At 52.4% G+C, this 19443-nt stretch overlaps 1 protein-coding gene across 8 annotated transcripts; it reads left to right on the forward strand.

Moving 5' to 3' along the window:
* The first annotated feature begins 1069 nt into the window (after window positions 1-1069).
* Window positions 1070-19443, forward strand: KCNIP2 (potassium voltage-gated channel interacting protein 2). Of its 8 annotated transcripts, none has more exons than XM_041742923.1 (10): window positions 1074-1436; window positions 14508-14603; window positions 15466-15519; window positions 16193-16317; window positions 16715-16784; window positions 16955-17025; window positions 17158-17265; window positions 17451-17555; window positions 17693-17755; window positions 19006-19443. In XM_041742923.1, the coding sequence occupies exons 1-10, from the start codon at window positions 1364-1366 to the stop codon at window positions 19087-19089; spliced, it is 849 nt and encodes a 282-aa protein (XP_041598857.1). In that variant the 5' UTR covers window positions 1074-1363; the 3' UTR covers window positions 19090-19443. The 8 variants fall into 8 exon arrangements, with proteins under 8 accessions (XP_041598862.1, XP_041598859.1, XP_041598857.1 ...); XM_041742924.1 differs by having other exon boundaries at window positions 1078-1436; window positions 18065-19443; XM_041742925.1 differs by lacking the exon at window positions 15466-15519 and having other exon boundaries at window positions 1072-1436.

A 19443-nucleotide genomic window follows, 5' to 3' on the forward strand; every position in this document is an offset into this window, starting at 1 on the left:
ATGTGCTGGGGTCACTTTAGCTGAAGGTTTCAGTCTTAGCAGGTTACTCCTCCAGAGGAGCCATTGGGCAGGCAGGAAGACCACATAGGATACTGCCACCATACTACCCAGGCCCTCCAAACACTGCCCCTCTCCTTCCTTCTGGTGGGTTGGGGGCTCTTTTGCTAGCAGTCCAGTAAAGAGTCTGGGGAAGGTTATACAAGTGGCTCAGTCACTCAGAAGCCATTCTTAGGAGAGCAGGTGGCAGCCCACCTCTGTGATAGCCCCTGGTTTCAGAAAAGGAGCTAAACTAAGGGAAGGTAGGTGGGCCTCAAACAAGGGCATTTCTTACTCTGTATCCTCACCTGGATTCCCCACACCAGTCACTCCTCAAATCTTCTGGAAAACAGAAGGAATGTAGGACAGGGCAAGTGTTAAGAGAGAAGGGCAGGAAACTTGAAAGGGAAAAAGAAAGGGAACAAAAGAACAAAGTCCTGAGAAACTGACCTGGCTCACTCTTCCTTTTCTTCCAGTGGGCCAGTGGGGCTCCTGAGATCAGGGAAGAAGATACCCTCATTGTGAATATGGCTCAGGGACAGCTCTTGCAGGCTGAGGGTTGAGGTCTTTCTGAGAGAAGAGAGAACTGTGGTCCACTGGCCTAAGATGAGCCTCTTAGAGGCTGGGCTGACCTTTGCTCTGAAAACAGACTCTCAGATGCTCTGCATCCCTAACTCCCTCCTAGCAGGGTGGGCACTGGTGAGAGTGCACAGAGACCCGTATGGGGGAAGAGAACAAGAGAAGATGGGGGCTGATGTGAGACTGGACAGGTAGCTCAGAGACTTACCCTGGCCAGGGCTGATGGTGGGGGAAGGAGTGCCTAAGAGTTGGGACGGGGAAGGTCCTCACAGTGGGTCCTTTCTGGTCCTGCTCCCTCCTCCACCGCCAGAACCCGTGGCTTCAGGTTTGGGGGTAGTGTTGCTGGAAAACCAGTCTCCCTCCCCGCACTTCCCAGCTCACCCTTTCACCGGGTTCCTCCCCCGAGCTGCAAAGAGGAGGGGGCGGGGGTAGGGGGAGCCAATCCCGGCAGCGTCAAAGGGGGGAGGCGGCGGTGACAGCCGCGGGGAGGGGGCGGGAGGAGAGAGGCGGCTTGGCTCTGGCTCCGTGCTTAGCTCCGCTCTGCCTCCGGCTGGCTCTGCGTTCACCTACTGCCCAAGCCTCCCGCTCCTGCCCCAGGACCCCCAGCGGGACCCCTGTCCATCCCAGACTCAGCCCCAGCCCAGACAGCGAGCAACGCCACCAGGGGGCGCCGTGTGAGCGCCCTATCTTGGCCACCCGGCGCCCCCTGCCACGGCCCAGGCGGGACGGGACGGGGGCGCCGGGGGCCATGCGGGGCCAGGGCCGCAAGGAGAGTTTGTCCGATTCCCGAGACCTGGACGGATCTTATGACCAGCTCACAGGTGAGTCAGGGGCTCAAGGGTCGCGGGAGGGAATGTAGATTCCATCCCCCAGACCCTTAAGCCTTTCTGACCCTGGCCAGGCCCTTACTCACACTCTGTCCCATTCCCAGGCACCCTCCAGGCTGTTCCGGGCAGCAAGACACTGGGGTCCAAAGCCTTTGGAACCGTGGGGGCTGGGGGGACAGGCAGGCAGGTGGGGAGAGGCAGCAGGTGTGGGCGTGTGACACAAAGCTAGGAGAGTGTCTGGAGTGGGAGGTGTTACGTGCGTGAGCGCCTGTCATTCTTTGTGTGTGTCTCTGTGTGTATATGTGTGTGCGCCTCCCTCAGCTGGTTGCCATGTGCCCTAGGCTTGGTATATTGATAGGGTAAGTGTGATTTTGTTGGCTGTGCAATTGTATGATCTTGTCAGATGTTTGAATAAGGTTGTGTAGGACTCTGTTGTACTAATGAAGTTGTTTTGACCATGTCTCTGTTCTATGTGCAACTCTGTGCTTTGTGCTTTTCTGTATGAAGTGACATGTGACTATCAGAATGTGTCAGGGCTTCACCTTATGGTGGTATGTCTCTTTGTAAGACTTTATGACTGTGACCCTCCTGGGGCAAGCATTGTGTTTTGTGATTGTGAGAATATGCAGATTATATCAGCATTCCATGCTGATTGTGTAGGAGGCAATGTCTTCTGTGGGCTTTTGTGAGTGTCTTGACATGTCTTACCCTTGCTGCCTCTCTGGTTTCCTGGTATAGAAGGGGGCCTTTACCACACATTTACTGCTTCCCCACGTTTTCCACAAACAGCCCAGGTGGATCCAAGGAGGAACACCAGTGGCTGCCCAGCCTGGCTCCCAGGAACAACGCCTGGCCCTTGTGGGGAGTTTTTGGTTAGTGTTGGGTCATCATCTCCCACCCCCAAGAAAGTACTCAGAGATCATTCTTTCAACTGAAGCTCCTTTAGCCCTCAACAACCCTCCCAGAACTTTATCCAGTCCTGAAGGAAAATATCCCCTCTTCCTCTCCAGACCCAGAAATAGAAGCACTTGGCCTGGAAGGTGCCTTGTGGCCTCCCCAAACCATTTTGCTGCCCAGGCAGGCTCTGTCTCCCACAGTGTGGAGTAACCTGGGCCTGCATATATTTCTGGGTTTAGTAGGCATACCCATGTGTTTGTGTAGGTGACTACACAGTACCTTGTATACATTTCCATGTGCGTATGTGTTTTCTGTCTCATTGTACAGCCTGCCCGGGAACTTCCAACAATGGATGGGAGGAGGGAGACTGTCTCCTGTGTCTGAAACAAGTTGGGAAGGTGGAGGGAGCCCATGATCCTTGTCTGTCCTTAGGGGAGTGAGGTTAAGTCTCCAGGTTGGGATTGACAACTAGGATCTAATGCCTTTAGAAAGTGTCTCCCATACTCATTGACCCTGGGGAAGCCCTAGTTCCTATGCTGAGACTCCTAGAAGGGAGAGCCTTTTGGCTCGAGCAGGCCCTAAGTGTGCCCTAGATGTGGCTCAGACTCGGATGGAATCTAACGTCCAGCTCTGCTTTGAACTGTGTTCTCACCAACTCAGGATGCTTGAGAGTAGTAAGGCCCCAGGGCGTTCATTAACACCACATTAGTCAGTGTTTGTTTCCTGCTTTAATTGATTCTCCCCTTTAGTGGAATCCTCCCCTCCCCAATTGGCTATTTGAATCAGAGACTAGGTGAAGGTGGGGAAGCACTTGTATTCCTGGGAAGCAGGAATGGGCTATTACTTTTGCTATCTGGGTCTCACTTTTCTCACCTCTAAAATGGAGAACACTACTTCTTGCTGTCCCAAAGGAAATAGGTCAAATGTTGACAAGTGTCAAGAATGATGTTCATCATCAACATCCTCCTGTAGATAGCTCCACTCATGACTTGGAAAGTAGAAAGTGTTACCAGGAGCTCTCCTTTCGATTGAGGGCTTATCTTACAACAGGAGACAGATGAGGTTGGGACTCCCCCTGATAAAGTGCTGGGTGCCCTGAGACACTTGAGCTAAAGCCTGAAGGGGAGTCGTTGTCCGAGGTGCTGAAGAGCGCTCCAGGACAGAGGTACTGCCGGGAGGTCCTAGTTCCCAAAGTGTCTTCCCTGTGCAGGCCCGATTCCTGGGATGGACATGGAGGTAGTCTTTGGTTTCCATCATTTTGGTCCATCAGGCTGATAGGGAGTCCTTAACTTATCAGGGCATCCGGAGTACCCCAATTACTTTCCTCCCCCACTCCCCCAGACCCAAAGCTGGAGATTTTTTTTTTTTTTTTGGTGGGGAGTGGAGAGAATCTGAAACTCCACTCCGCCCCAGATCTATTCCCTCTGGTCTTCCAAACCTGCCAGGGCTGCTTGGAAGTGTGGCATGGTGAGTGAAAGCAGCAATCAGTGGCAGTCCTGTCCAAGCTGGAAGCAAAGCAAGGACTAGGGAGGAGGAGGAGAGAGTTGGGATCTGGCAGGTCAAGGCCTGAACTCGGGTCCCTCCGGTCATATATATCATTTCCCCAGTCTAGGGCGCCCCCGTGTGGTCGTAGGGCAGCCATGCTTACAGAGCTGATTCCAAATGGGGATGTCGCAGCCAAATCAAGTGGCAAAATTTGCATGGAGATTGGAGGTGATGCTTGCCTCGTGAATGTAGAATTTTCTGCCAAAAATACAGGACCCTCCAGTCGGAGGAGTGGAACTATGTCTCTCATGTAGGCTGTCCCAGCAGTTTGAAGGCGTCAGTGGGTCCTGGAAGGGTTTATTTTGGGTACAGCCCTATAGAAAGGAGTCCTGCAAAGGGTTGGGACTGAGACTGAGGCGAGGAGAGCTTCTTCATGCATTTGGCAGGCAGTCAGCATACAATGGGAGAATCTGTGAACCCACTGGAGCAAGATAGAGGGACACAAAGCAGAAAGTTATGAGAGAAAGGAATTCAGAGCAGCCTCTTCTTTGCCACCCCACTACAATGCCCAGTTCCTCCTCCTTCCTCTTGCTCTCCCATTGGTCTAGAAGTATGGAAGTGTGGGAAGTTGCCATGACAACGGTGTCCTGCTTATCCCCTTCACTTCTCAGTGCCAAATTGGGAGGAGGAGGTGTGCGACAGGCAGAGAAGGCAGGGCTGAAGAGGGGCAATAAAGAATAAGGTTCATTATCCCCTCCCCCAGCTCCTTTTTCAAAACCCGTGGGTGCCTACCCTCCCCACTAGAAATCCAGAAAACATTCCCAGAGAAGGCTGTGAGGAGAGTCCGTCCCTTCCCTCCCCCACCCCCGTGCCCCGCCTAGCCCAGTCTAGGAACTGGGTGAGGATAGGTGCTTTAGAGGATGGGGGCCGCGGTGCGTTCCCCTGTGCGGCCCAGAGGAGATAGCGAGTGGAAGAAAACCCTGCTGTCAGAGATTATGGTCCCGCAGGTCCGGCCCACCTGCGCCGCCCACTCGAGTGGGGGTGGAGACACGACCGCCCCGGGGCCTTGGGGGCGGAGCTTGGCCAGTGTGCTCTCAGCAGAACCATGAACCGATGCCCCCGCAGGTGCCGGAGCCCGTTGGGGCAGGCAGCGAGATCCCTCTACCAGCTGGTGACTGGGTCGCTGTCGCCAGGTATGAGGAAGGGAGGAAGGGGCTGGACCCTTCGAAAAGTGAGTGAAGTGGGATAAGAGCCTTACAGAGGTGGGGAGGGGAAGGGCCCCTCCCAGAGATGGAGGGAGCAGGATCCCTCAAAGGAGAGGGTTTAAAGGGCAAGATCCCTGACAGAGTAGAGCTCGGGTACGGAGAAGGTAGAGGATAGGAGTCTCCAAAGAGGAAAGGATAGGGATTGGGGACATCATGGTCCTTAAAATGGTGGAGGGTGTGAGGCAGGACTTCTCACAGAGGATAGAGGAGGGGGACTTAAGCAGGTGGATATAAGGGGCAAGGCCCCTTGCAGGGATAAATGGAGGAAACTTGCAGCAGAACAGGGAAAAGACACAAGAACCCTTTACTAAATTACTTGGTTTAATGGGATCTTAAGATGATTGGGATCACTGTCCAGAAGGAATACTGAGGTAGGACTGGGCCAACTTAAAGTCAGTTAGGGAGTTCATGAACTGTGGGATGAATAGTCTTGTGTAGCCAAAGATTGTATGTCACCGTTTTGTCTATCTCTGGGAGTCTGTATGAACAGGGTTATGCATCACTCAGGGTGTGATCATTGGGGCTGTGCATCCTGGGGGTTGCATATCTCTGGGATTCCTTGACACTGAAACTGCATGTACCTGGGCAATTGTACTTTAGAGTTGGTTTGAGGGTGTCTGAGTCACACTAAGTTACTTCTGTACCTAACACAAGATTGTACCTTGGTGTGGGATGTGTGGAACTTATAACATGAGGATTGTGGATATCATCTCACGGTACTGCTGAGATTTACACACACCTCTGCTTGGGTATCCTTAGGGCTGCCTGGGAGAGGCCCTCCCCACTTGGCCCCCCAAAAACAAAACAACCTAGACCTGTGGCATTCTGGGACCTGTAGTTTTCTGGCTCTCTCCATGGTATCCTCTTGAGCTCCTGGAATATAGGCAGGCCTCTCCTAGCCATGTGTTCCCCAGAAGGAGGGGAGATGGGACTGAGCCAGAGCCATGCTTGGCAGTCTTGGGGAGCATGTGTCCCTCAAGCCCCCTGCTTGGTTGGACCTGTCTCCAGTGACAGATGGCTGGAGCCCGGCAAGGCCAGCTCTCAATCATAGCAGGAATGACTTCCAGGCCCCAAAATAGCCCCAAAGCCTAGGAAGGTCATTAATCACCTAATGCAGCTGGGGGCTGCTGTGTCTTTGGCCTGACTGGGGACTGAGAGAAGAGTTCTGAGGTCTTCACTGGCTGGGGTCCTCACTGGGGTATCAAGGACAAGATGAAAGGAGTACAGCTACATAGGGTGGGTCCCTTCATAAGGCAGTATTATTCCGGGTTTGAACTGTGAGAGATGAACAATTGGTAAGAGTATCTCTGCAGTGAAATTTGAGGGACCTCAGGAGGGCCCACCTAATGCTTCAAGATAGTGTTCCCTTGAGCCCTCACTCTGCCTGAAGTGCTTCCATTAAGGGTTTACTCCTTTGGGGAAAAACTAAGTGACACAGGGATGCTTAGGGAGGACAGATCTGGGCAAGCTTCTCATAGGGCCCTGGGACTTGAGAGGTCTCAGAGTGGGGAGAAGGGAGAGTCTGAAAAACAACTCACTCTTTCACTTACAGACACCCCCCACACACACACCAGAAGCCTGGTTGATTTAGAACCTTGAGTCACTGTGAGGCTGGGTCAAGGTCTCTGAAGGTTGAGAGTGGGGGGTGTGAGACAGAAAAGGAGGGTCCAGGGACAGGGCAACAGCCTGAAAGGTTGTCAGTCTCTCCATCTGTGAACCGCAGCAGAGAACCAGAAGACATGGCTATGCTGCCGCCTTCAATCTAGATAGTTTGGCTTGGCATTCAAGACTCCATGGAATCTGACCCATTTTGGTTTTATCATTTATGGCTCCCCCAACACAAAGTAAGCTACAGTCATCCAAGGTTCCTTGACATTCCCACATACATTGGAAGGACAGGCTGTAAATCTTTAAAAAAAAAAAAAAAAAAAAAAAAGGAAGGACAGGTTGACAGATCCTTGATCCTGGTTTAAATCTTTTTTTTTTTTTTCCTGGTTTAAATCTTGATCCATCCTTCATCATCTTTGCTATCTTGGGAAAATCACTTCCTTGAGCCTCAATTCTTTCATCTGCAAAATGGGTATACTACTACTCACTCTGACCATGTTGGCTGTAAACACAGGAGTAATAGACCTTACCTCTCAGGTTTATTATGAGGACTGAGACAGTATGTGAAAGTATCCAGAACACAAAATGTGCTCAATAACTGTTGACCCCTCTGTTAAGGTAGACTGTTGACATTTAGCCATCTTTCAAGAACCAGCCCAAAAAATACCCTCTCCCAGTTTTTCCTGGCCTCCCAGTTAGAGAGCTTTTATAGTTAAACAAGCTTTTATAGCTCATTCCATGCCCTGCCTAGAACAGTTCCTACAACATAGTAGACCATACTAAATATGTTTTGAATGAATAGAAGCCTTATAGTTCTCTCAATGGGCTGTCTCTCCCTACCCAGCGGAAGCGAGAACCTTGCTTAGTTTACCTTTGTTCCACAAGCACCAGATCAGAACCTGGCATTCAATTTATGTAAGTCTAATTTTTAAACAACTTTGCCCTTTAGGAGCTTGGAATCTAATTGAGGAAACAGAACTGATCCAGAAAGATCTTAGCAAGGTGACCTCAAGCAAGTCTCTTTATTGCTATAGACCTTGTTTACCTCATCAGTGAAATGGGCACAATACTATTCACTCTACCTCATAGGGTTGTCATGAGAAGCCATCAAGATAACAATGTTTGTGGAAATACTTTGTTAATGAAGAGTTTTAGAAATGTAAGTAGAGGGAGATGTTAATAACAGTAGCAAACACTTCACAGTTACTCTGTGTCAAGAGATATTCTAACAGCTTTCCATATATTCATTGATTCCTCCCAGACCATATGAGATGGGAAACAGAGGCACACAGAGATTAAGAACTTGCTCTGACAAGGGTGACGGAACATGAGAAACTCCTAACTCTGAGAAACGAACAAGTGGAAGGGAAGGTGGGTGGGGGGGATGGGGTGACTGGGTGACAGGCACCAAGGGGGGCACTTGATGGGATGAGCGCTGGGTGTTATACTATATGTTGGCAAATCGAATTCCAATAAAAAAATATACAAAAAAGAGGAAAGGGAAAGGAAAGGAACTAAGAAACTTGTTCTGACAAAGCCAGGATTTGAACCCAGGGAATCTGGTACTCTGGTCTGGCCCACACTATTACCTACCATGCTATGCTGCCTCCTTTTACTATTCCCACTTAATAACATTATAGAATTAGGTGCTACGTTTTGAGGGCCCAACACTGAGTTCACTAGAAATTCAGGTACCTGGGAGCCTGCTGAGGGCCGGAGGTCCTGTTAGGTAAGAACTGTAGAACAGGAGAACAGAAAGGAGGGCATTCATAGCAGGAGTAAAGGCACAGAGATAGCACCGAGTTTGATGTGTTTGGGGGACAGTGAGGAGGCCAAACGGTCTGGGAGGGGGAATTAAATGCCAGCTGTGGAATGTAGATAGTTGATGGGGAAGTATTTGCTGGTTACATCTGTAAACCTATAATGTCTAAGGTGTGAGAAACCAAAAGCACTCCCCTAGGTTGACTTCTTCCTGGAGGAGGGGGTAGAGGGGCAAGCAGAGGATCAAGCCTGCCTGTGGTGCACCTTTCTTCCCATCCTTTCCACACTTCCCGTTGTTTGGGGGTGGAGGATTAGGAAGGGGTAAAATAGGATGTGAGATGGATGCCTGACCCCCAGTGGTGGCCATGTAGAACTGCAGATCAGTGAATTTCAAATGAAGTGGTAGGGATAGGCCCACCTGGACTTCCACCCAGTGGCTGGAGCTGAGACACATTCATCCCAGGGCTGGACAAGGCAGGAGGGCTCCCTCTGGGGTCAGTCCCCCAAAACTGGGCCTCCTAAGTGGGCAGGCTGTCTAAGAAGGGAGCCAGTGTAGTGTGAAGGTTTAGAGCACAGGCTCAAGGTGAAATGGGTTAAAACTGAGGCTCTGACACTTAGTGATCTTGGTGATTTTCTTAACCTCTTTTAGCTTTAGTTTCACTACCTGTGATGTAGGGATAATGGTACTGCCTTCATACATTTACTGCGAAAACTATTATATTTTTAAAGATTTTTATTTATTTATTCATGAAAGACACAGAGAAAGAGGCAGAGACATAGGCAGAGGGAAAAGCAGAGTCCCTGCAGAGAGCCTGATGTTGGGCTCCATCTCAGGACCCTGGGATCATGACCTGAGCCAAAGGCAGATGCTCAACCACTGAGCCACCCAGGTGCCCTACTGTGAAAATTAAATGTGATCATGTCTTGGGGTGCCTGCCTAACTCAGTTAGAAAAGCACGTGACTCTTGATCTTAGAGTTGTAAGTTCTAGCCCCATGTTGAGTGAAGAGATTACTTTAAAAAATATGATGATAGGAGGGCACTTGATGTAATAAGTGCTGGGTGTTGGGATCCCTGGGTGGCGCAGCAGTTTGGCTCCTGCCTTTGGCCCAGGGCGCCATCCTGGAGACCCGGGATCGAATCCCACATCGGGCTCCCGGTGCATGGAGCCTGCTTCTCCCTCTGCCTATGTCTCTGCCTCTCTCTCTCTCTCTCTCTCTCTCTGTGACTATCATAAAAAATAATAATAATAAATAAGTGCTGGGTGTTATATGCAACTGATGAATCACTAAATTCTACCCCTGAAACCAATAATACGTTGTATTTCAACTAAATTGAGTTTAAATTGATTTTTTTAAAAAAGAAAAAAACATGATCAACTCTGTAAGAACGTAATGTATTATCTAGCCCATAGTGAGTGCTCAGTGTTTACCAGCTGTGGCAGGAGTTCAGAGGCTCTTGTCTCGGGCTCACTGGCTCTGCATGCCTCTCCTCACCCCTACAAACATGAACACCCCCCCACACACACCAACAAGGAGCAGGGAAGATGGGGGAGGGGCTCCAGGAATGCTGGGGGCGGTGAGGGTGGGCCACTTCCTTGGAGGGTACAGACTTCCCTCCAATTCTGGACTTCTCCATCAGCTCAGTAACGTTTTTCAAGGAGCAGGCAAAGCTTTGTCAGATCCTGGGTGGGAGGAAGGGAGAAGCTTGGTCTCTCCTCTCCCAAGGAACCTGAATCTGTGGGTTCCAAAGGTAACCACCATAAGTCCCCTCCCCGGAAGGTCACAAGAAGGCTAACCAGCCTTTTTCCTGCCCAGGCTGTTGGACCTAATTTTCCCATGGGCCTCAGTTTCCCTGCCTGTGGAAAGAGTGCTTCCAGCCTCACAGTCTCCATGGCAACCATGGATCGATGTTGGTGGTGTCCTCCTGACTGGAGAGGTCACTGCCTTCTCCATACTTATATCCTCATCCGGCTCCACGCGGATACAATTACACAATCACTCTAGACCCATACTCCTCATTATAGGACACATCCATACTACCAGTCTTCAGACCGACATCCCACAGTCCTGCTAAACAGATAAACTTCCTACCCCATACACACTCAGAAATACTGCAGTGCACTCACACACACACATACCATGGACAGCCAGGTCACTTACCCAGATATACAAGACACACACCCATATATGATAGACACATACACATGTAAACCACACACAGGGATACACATAAGAGGAGAAACTCATACTCTACTCTCCACACAGACACAGGAATACACACAAGAAAACACCCAGACACTTATAATATACTCTGACACATACATCTCTAATTTATACATGTGTAACTCATAGTTTCTCTCGTACACACACAGACACACATACAGACACTTACACTGCCCTTCCCTGCCCTCTCCCTAGGCATAGCTCCTCCCTCTGCCCCCTCCCTTTGGCACTGAGTAGCCATAAAGTGTCTAGGGGAAGCTGTCCTCGGGGACAGAGGCAGGTCACTGCCTTCCTCCTCTGGCCTGGCCTTTTCTGGCCCATATCCTGGCCAAAGGCTCCTGAGAAGATGCCAGTCTGTAGGCTGAAGTAGCCCTGTGAAGAGGAAGAGGCTGTGGCTGGGAGGCTGTGGGGCAGAGGCGGGGTGAGGGGGCGGGGGAGGGAGGAGATCCTGGGAGGGAGAGGGGGAGGGAGGCTGCAGGCGGTCCTACTCAGGCTGGGGAGCCTGAGGGGGAGGAGGTGTGAGGAGGGCTGCCAGTGTGTCTGAGCCTCAGCTGGTGGGGGCCATGCCCCAGGCCCACCATGAACCTGGAAGGGCTAGAGATGGTTGCTGTGCTTGTGGTCCTCGCTCTGTTTGTCAAGGTCCTGGAGCAGTTTGGCCTCTTTGAGCCTGTCTCCTTGGAAGGTAACCCAGGTGTCTGGCTATGTCTGGGCTGCTGACTGAAGGAGCAGCCGCCCAGCAGTGCTGGGGAGGAGGTTACTCTGTTTTTATGACTGGGGGCAGGGGGTAAGCATGTTAGCGATGGGATAGGGCATCTGGGGGAGGTAAGGACGGGTGCTTGGGGAACAGGACATCTGAGAGGCAAAGAAGGAAATTCAAGGAGTGGGTTTGGGGGAGGGGCTTCTGGGGAAGGTGAAGAGAGGAGGCCTGGGGCCTGGGTGTTTTGGGGGGGTGCTGAGGGGCACAGCATGGGAGGACTGGGGTATGGAGATGAGCGAGATCCATCTGAGACTGAGGAGAGGTTTGGAGACAGGCAGGACTATCTGGAGTAGAAGAAGGAGGTTCCAGAGTTCCTGAGAGAACACCAGACTTCTGGGGAGTCCCTTTGGGGCCAGGGCCCCACAGTGGCTCTGAAGACATGTGTGAGTGACTCTCCATACCTCCATCCTTGCATGTGTAGTTGTAGAGTGTGCATGGATTCTGTGCGAGAGGTGCAGGGGGTGTGACCATGTGTTCATCTGTGTGAAAAAGAACAAAGTGTGTGACTGTGTGAGACTTTGTATGTGCCAGGGATGTGATTTAATGTGTCAGAGGGATAGGGTGTGTGGCTTTGTGAGATGCTGAATATGACTGTGCCTGAGGGGGACAGGTTGTGTGGCTGGGCCGCTTTGGGTACTGGATTGTGTGTGTGGCTGTTCCCAGAGTTCCCTGAGGAAATACCAGCTTCATACTCAAGGCCTGGAATGGGGGTGGGATCAGGAGGAACAGGAGTAGGAACACTGTGAATGAGACATTTATAGACCAGCTCTGGCAGGAGGGTAAGGCATAGAACAGATCAGGGACCTTGCTTCCCAAGCCCCCTTGCCACTCCAAGTTTCTCTCAGGATTTCCAGGGCCTGGACATTCTCCACATCACCCCAAAATCTAGTGGGGAGAGTGATATTGGAGGTAGAGAGGGGACCTGTTCTGCCTCCCCCAGAGAGATTTGGCCTCTCCCTCCTCTTCACACCAAGAACTGTGCAGCTCCATAGCACAGCTATTCTGGATTTCCCCCAGGGACAGGAAAGGAACATAAAGAACCATGATAGGAGGGCTATTAGGGCAGACCCCAGGGAAAACTGAAAGATGTGAAGGGAGCTGGAGACAAGAGAAGTAGCCAATGAATTGTCTGCTCTAGGGTTCAGTAAAAGCGGGAAACCCCCAACCTACTTTCTATCCTCTGCTGCATTATCAGAGTGGGGTGGGGAGCAAGGGTTGGTCTTAGATCAACTGGGGTTCATCCAGTCCTGAAAAGATGAAGTCAGTTTGGGTCTGACTTGCCATGCCCTTTAGACTGTTCAGTGGTAAGAGGGGTCATCCAGGAAACCTAGGTGTCCTGTAGGCTAAAGGCAGCCCTTTCCCTTACTACTTTTCAGGAGAACCTAGAGGAGATAGTCTTGGGAGCAGGGAGGGGACGGTGGGAGGGGGGGCTGGGGGGCCGCGGACAAGTGAAGAAAACCAGGAAGTTGGGAGAGGCGGGGGTGCAGCCCTCCTCCCTCCCACCCCACCCCCACTCCCCCACCCCACCTTCCCAGTCCAGCTGCGACACACCACCGGAGGCCCCAGGCGCAATCCGGCTTCGGGAAACCAAAGTCGGGGCTAATGGAGCCCTGGGCTGGGGGCCAGGCCGCCATCGATCCCCCACTCAGCCCACGGTCTCCCTCCTACCTCTCCATAGCTCTGGGGGGGGAGGGGAAGAAAGGACGTGTTGGAGGGGGAAGTCTTAAAGCAGTTAACTCCTGGGAGCAGGGCCTGATCCAAGGGTGGAGCCTCGTTTGGGGGGGCGGGGCCTGCGTAAGAGTTGGGGTGCCCTAGTAACCTACAACCTAAGGAAGTTGGGCCCCTCCAGGAACCGGCCCAGGCCAACTTCAGTCAGTGTGCTAGAACCCTGTGGGCTCTGGCCCTAGAGTCTGGAGGTGGGCGCTGCCAGGAGACAGGCACACCAACACATAGCCTCTCCCTGGGATACAATTAGAGCTGTAGGACACCGGTGTAAATAAGGGGAAGTGAGGGGAACCGTGGTCAGTAGCCCTACATTACACCAAAATACTCATCTCCAAGGTCTGTTATTGCTTGCTGTCATGTCACCTTCAAAGACATGGGAGGAGACACACTTTTAGCGTGAATGAGTGAGTTAACTGATGAGGAACTTTGTTCCACTGGCAGGGAGATTCTAGGTGCCTTGGAATGAGGGATTATAGGAAGGAAAGGTAGGAAGAACAAACATGGATTCTGTTGGTGATGTGGAGTCCTAGGTATCTGGGTGCCATGGACACCTAAGTCACAATATGATATGGGTATGTGTCGTGATGATCTTGATATGTGTCATAATATCATAGGGTCACAGTGTATTGCAGTGTCCTTAACACACCATGTCGTAATATCCCACATGTTTTTGTATGATTTGATCACACTGCAATGTAAGATGGCCTATGTGGGTCCTCATGTGTATGGCTTATGCTTTTCCTAGGCCACATTTGTATATGTTTGTATTAAGGGATACTACACCAAAATGTGTGTGTACTTGTGTGTGTGTGTGTGTGTGTGTGTGTGTGCATGTATTGGGGCCTGCTTAATTAGATCATTGGGTTTGAGTGAGTTGCTGGGTATCAAGCTGTCCTTGTATGGCATCCATCACTATGATTTATCATTCTATGTGTCACTATACATGCTTGTCTATGTGTGTGTGAGAGAGAGAGACAGAGACAGAGACAGGGACAGAGACAGAGGTGTTCCTACCTAGGCAGTTCCTACCCAGACCTCCCCTCAGAGGTCCACCTATAGCACTGGAGCCAAGGGCACTGGGTCAACAGGCACTGAGGCCATTGCTACCTCCCCTTGGCGGCCTCATTGTCCCCAGCAGCGTCCCATGATACAAGATGCCCGAGTGGACTTTCTATGCCTGTGAAACCCACTGTGCTTCCCTAACCCAGCCCCAGCTACTCTTACCATTCTCATCCAGTCCCCTCCCAACACCCCTTCCCCTCAGGGTCGATTTGCGATGGTGGGGAGGGGACGGAGGGACAGTAGAGGTTAATGTGCCTTCCTGGGGTCTTCTCTCTTCCCAGGCCACCCTCCAGGGCCCACTAAAAAAGCGCTGAAGCAGCGGTTCCTCAAGCTGCTGCCTTGCTGCGGGCCCCAGGCCCTGCCCTCAGTCAGTGAAAGCAAGTGCCTCTCCTGTGCTTCCGGGGGCGGGGCCCGTTTGTGTCGGGGTGTGACCCGTGTGACAGGAGTGGGCCTGCGTGTGTGTGTGGGCGTGACCAGTGAGGGGGTGGGCGCTGGCAGGCCCGGGGGTGGAGAGGGCGTTAGTCCGTGCTGGGAGGAAGCCGAGGGTGCGGGCGGGGCCGGCTTTGGGGGGCGGGGCCCAAGTGTCTGTGAGGGAGCCTCGGGTGCCTGGGTGTGGCCGGTGTGGCAGGGCACGAGGCCTGAGACTGTGGGTATGGCTGATGTGGCCGATCGAGACACAGACTGCTACGAAGTCTGTGCGTGGCTTATCTGGGTTGGTGGCTGCGACTGTGGCCGCCCTGCCCCGGGCATGTGGCCCCTGCCCTGCCTGGATGGATGCAGGTGCAGAGGATGGAGCCCGCCTTCATCCAGATGACAGGATCCTTGGGTTTTCTAGTCCCAGCCAGTCCCCACTTGAGTGGCCTCACTTTGTCTCCTGAGGCCTATTTCCTTGGTTGGGCCTTGCCCAGCCCATAGGATTATACTGAATGTTGCAAGCCACGGAGGCCCATTTTGTAGTTATTATTTGAGGGTGTCATTGTGTTTGATTCCACTGGGTCCCACATGGGGGTAGAATTGGGGAAATGACAGGCGTGAGTCCCACAAGCATGTGTGCGTGGGGTCTGTTCCGTGTGTGTCTATGCTTGTTCATTGTGTGTGCCTCTGTGCGCGGGGCTGGGTGTGTGTGTGTGCATCGTAACACGCAGGTCTTTGAGATTTGCTGTTGAGTGTGAGGGGCGAGGTGTGTGTCTGCAGTTGGCCGGGTCTTCCACTTTCTCGGTGACAGTTCGCTCCCTTCAGCATTAGCAGTCCCAGCCTCCCTCCGCCCCCACAGACCCCGCCCGCTGGACCCAGGTGACTTACTGTCCTGGTGGGGGCGGGGGTCGGGCCTTCGGGCGCGTGGGGTGGGGGCACTTGCCTGGGGACTGGATGTTGGGAACTGGGGCAGGACTGAGATGCGGCCAGGGATGAAGCCTTAACTAAGGTTTATTGGTGTCAGGTAGGGGTGGGGTCTGGATGGGCTTGGCTGGAGCTGGGTGGGGCATGGCTCGAGCATGGCTGGGATAGGAGGAGCTTGGCTGGAGGGAAGGATCTAGGCGGGGCAAGTGTGCCGCTGGCCAGATCAGAGTGGATCAGGGTAGGCGGAGCCTAGATCCCCAGACGCTTCCTCTTTAACCCGTTTTTCTACTCCTCCCTTTCTGGGAGGAAGATGGAGCTAGGGGCCTTCCCCTTGAAGCAGGGATCAAGGGCCCGGGGACCAGCGATGAGTCGGACCCCTGGTTCTGGGGCTAGGCCTGCCCATAGGTGCAGCCAACTGATAGATCTGGAAGCTGACCAGCATCTTGCCTTCATGTCCTCAGACCGGGGTCCAGGGAACTGGCAGGCTGGTGTCTGGTGTTGGCTATGGGGAGGATGGGTGGGTGGGTGGTTTTGAAGAGGGGTCGTGGAGGCCGGGCCTGAGGCGCGGTTGTCCCCCCCCCCACTGCCTCCCTCCCCGCCCCCCCCCCCCCCCCCCCCCCCGCCGCAGACAGCGTGGAGGATGAGTTCGAACTGTCCACGGTGTGTCACCGGCCAGAGGGTCTGGAGCAGCTGCAGGAGCAAACCAAGTTCACGCGCAAGGAATTGCAAGTCCTGTACCGGGGCTTCAAGAATGTGAGTGCAAAGGAAGACCTAACTGAGGGGTGGGGCAGGAAGGGTGGGGCCTATCCTGGACTTCTAAGGTTGGTTGGCCTGGATGCTTTAGGGGTATGAGAAGGAGTGAGAGGGAGGAGGAGGGGCCCCCCTCTTCCCCATAGACCAAACTTCTAGCGGGAGGCTCTGGCGGATTTGAGGCCAGGCAGAGCCTGTAAATCCGCCCTGCTGGTGAGTTCTGTGTTTAAACTTGTGCACTGAGAAGTCTTGCCTTCCCTAAAAGAATTGCGTGGTTAGCCCCCTGGAGACAGGAAGATTTGCTTTCTCTGGGAGTCTGGCATAGAGTAGGTGGTGGTGAGTGGAAGGGGGCTTTGTTTCTGCCCTCAGTCTGGTTTCTAACTCTCCCCCCACCTCCCAGGAATGTCCCAGCGGAATTGTCAATGAGGAGAACTTCAAGCAGATTTACTCTCAGTTCTTTCCTCAAGGAGGTGAGGGGACAAGACCTGAGAGGAAGCAGCTGTCCATCTAGGCTGAGTTGGGGAGAGGGTTCTGGAGGGGCCTGGGAATGCCAAGTGATAAGAGGGGTTTGGGGAACCCCATAGCCATAGCAAGCCCTTTCCTGTCTGAAAGCCAAACTTTTCCATACTTATCTTTACAGACTCCAGCACATATGCCACTTTTCTCTTCAATGCCTTTGACACCAATCATGATGGCTCTGTCAGTTTTGAGGTGAGCTGGAGGAGGTGGGCCAAGGAAGCCTGTTTCCTGAGGCTTGAGGGCCAGGATCCACAGGCCAAACCCAGACTGGGGGTTTGGGTAAAGGGTATTTGAAAATACAGTTCCTCTCTGTCTCCTTCCCAGGACTTTGTGGCTGGTTTGTCGGTGATTCTTCGGGGAACCATAGATGATAGACTAAACTGGGCCTTCAACTTGTATGACCTCAACAAGGATGGCTGCATCACCAAGGAGGTGTGGGACAACTGAAGAGCTGGAGAGATTTCATGTGTGTGGGGAGGTGCAAAGGGCCCTGAGGAGGAAAACCTGATCAACATATGCTTCCCCAGCAATGGGCGGGGTCCGCAGTGGGCTCTAGTCCTCCTGATTTGGAGGCTGGAGGCTCTGAGGAGGGATCCTTTTCTCTCTTGGCCTAACAGGAAATGCTTGATATCATGAAATCCATCTATGACATGATGGGCAAGTATACGTATCCTGCACTCCGAGAGGAGGCCCCAAGGGAGCACGTGGAGAGCTTCTTCCAGGTGCCTGGGACTGGGTAGGCTGGAGGGTTCTGGAGTGTAGGGAAGGAGGCAAGGTCCCAGCAGAGAACTTACCTGAGTTCCACCTGCCTCTCTCCTGTCATCCCTCCTGTTCTCTCTACCTGACTACCTTTTTGCAGAAGATGGACAGGAACAAGGATGGCGTGGTGACCATTGAGGAATTCATTGAGTCTTGCCAAAAGGTACAGGCCCCTGCTTTCCACATTTCCATGATCTGGACTCAGGGTCCAATTCAGTGATGTAGGAAAAAAGCTCCTTTGGGCAGAGTATCATCTCCCTAACTTGCCCACACCCCCAAGTTCTGTTCCTTTGCAACTTGGGGATGCCTGTCCCTTCCCTCCTTCAGGTCTCTCTGGGTGTCTCCTCCCTTGCTGCCTCTCTCCATTTCTGAATGTCCCCATTTCAGATGAATGTCCCTCTCTGTGTCCCTGATAAGCTCTTTTTATTTCTCTCTCTCTCTCCAATCTGCCTCTCCCACCCCATGGCTACAGGACGAGAACATCATGAGGTCCATGCAGCTCTTTGACAATGTCATCTAGCTCCCCAGGAAAGGGGGTCAGTTGTCCTGGGGGGACCATACTCTAGCTCTAGTCCAGGTGGAACTCACCCTTCTCTTCCCAGGTCTGTCCTCATCCTAGCCCTGCCCTGGGGGCTGTAGGAATCTAAGAGCCTGGGGATTCAGTGGTCCAGATTGCTGGAGCTAAAGGGGACAGGGCATGGGCAGAGTGTATCTGTGGGGTGTTCCCAACTCCCAATAGCTCCCACCCCCTTCCTGCCTGACACTCAGTGCTGAGGATGCCCCTGCTATAGGAAATAAATGGTTCTCCACCTTCCATTCCCACTCTAGAAACTACAACACTAGACAAAATGTCTCCTGCTATGGTGCTTTCCTTATCCCTGATCTCATATGCATTTCCTCTAAGATTTCCTTCTCAGAGAGTCTGCTCTGTCCTCCGCACTGACTGACCTTTTAGACCAGGACCTTTGAGAGCCTTGTAGGAGGAGGAAAAGAATGTAGGGAGAGAAATCTTAGGCCTGAGCCTGGTGGTTAGGTCATAGGAGGCTGGGGTAAAATGCAGAAAGGCCTAGAGCTTGTCAGTGACAGCTCAGGCATGCCAGCCAGACTATAGCTCTGAGCCCCATAGATCTGCCACCCCAGGCTATCAGAATATGAATTCCAGGCTCTTTGGAAGACTCTGTCTCCTTGGAAATGCCCCAGAAATGTCCATACTTTCCTCAGTATTCCAAGAGAGCCTGAGATCCTGATGTCTGGCTCATGCCTCAAATTCCTTCCTCTCCTTCCTTCCTGTTTGTATGGGTGGTGGCAGCAGCAGGGGAATGAGTGGGAGATCTCCCAGCTGATACCTGCCAAAGCTTCAGCCTACCCTCTCTGATGGCTACAACTTAAGTTTTCATTTACCATTTCTTCTAGACTTGGAGGCATGGAGTGAGTCAGGGACCATCCAGTGGCTGCCTTAGAAGAAAGGGGAAGGAGGGAAGTGGGCATAGCATCTGAACCCACTGTGGGGGCATGCACTAGAATCTTTGATCTGCCCAGGGTCTATCCCAACCCCCCACATAGCCTCTTCAATTCCTATATAGGGTCTCTTCTTACTCTATTCAATCTACCCAGAGATGCCCCTGTACACACTTAGAAGGCAGGGACTACTCTTGCCATGCTGCCACCCTTTAATATACCTGCTCGTTCTGTTTAGCTCACCCTCCCAGTCAGTCAGGATCTGAGGGGAAGGGCCCTGAGGGAGCCCCTTTTCCCATCTGAACACTGTTGACTGCTTTGCATTTTGGGCTCCTCTGTATATTTTGTAAAATAAAAAATACACTAGATCCAATAAAACACAATGGCTATGCA

The sequence above is a fragment of the Vulpes lagopus genome, chromosome 2 (assembly GCF_018345385.1).
Source record: "Vulpes lagopus strain Blue_001 chromosome 2, ASM1834538v1, whole genome shotgun sequence".
NCBI classification, from domain to species: Eukaryota; Metazoa; Chordata; class Mammalia; order Carnivora; family Canidae; genus Vulpes; species Vulpes lagopus.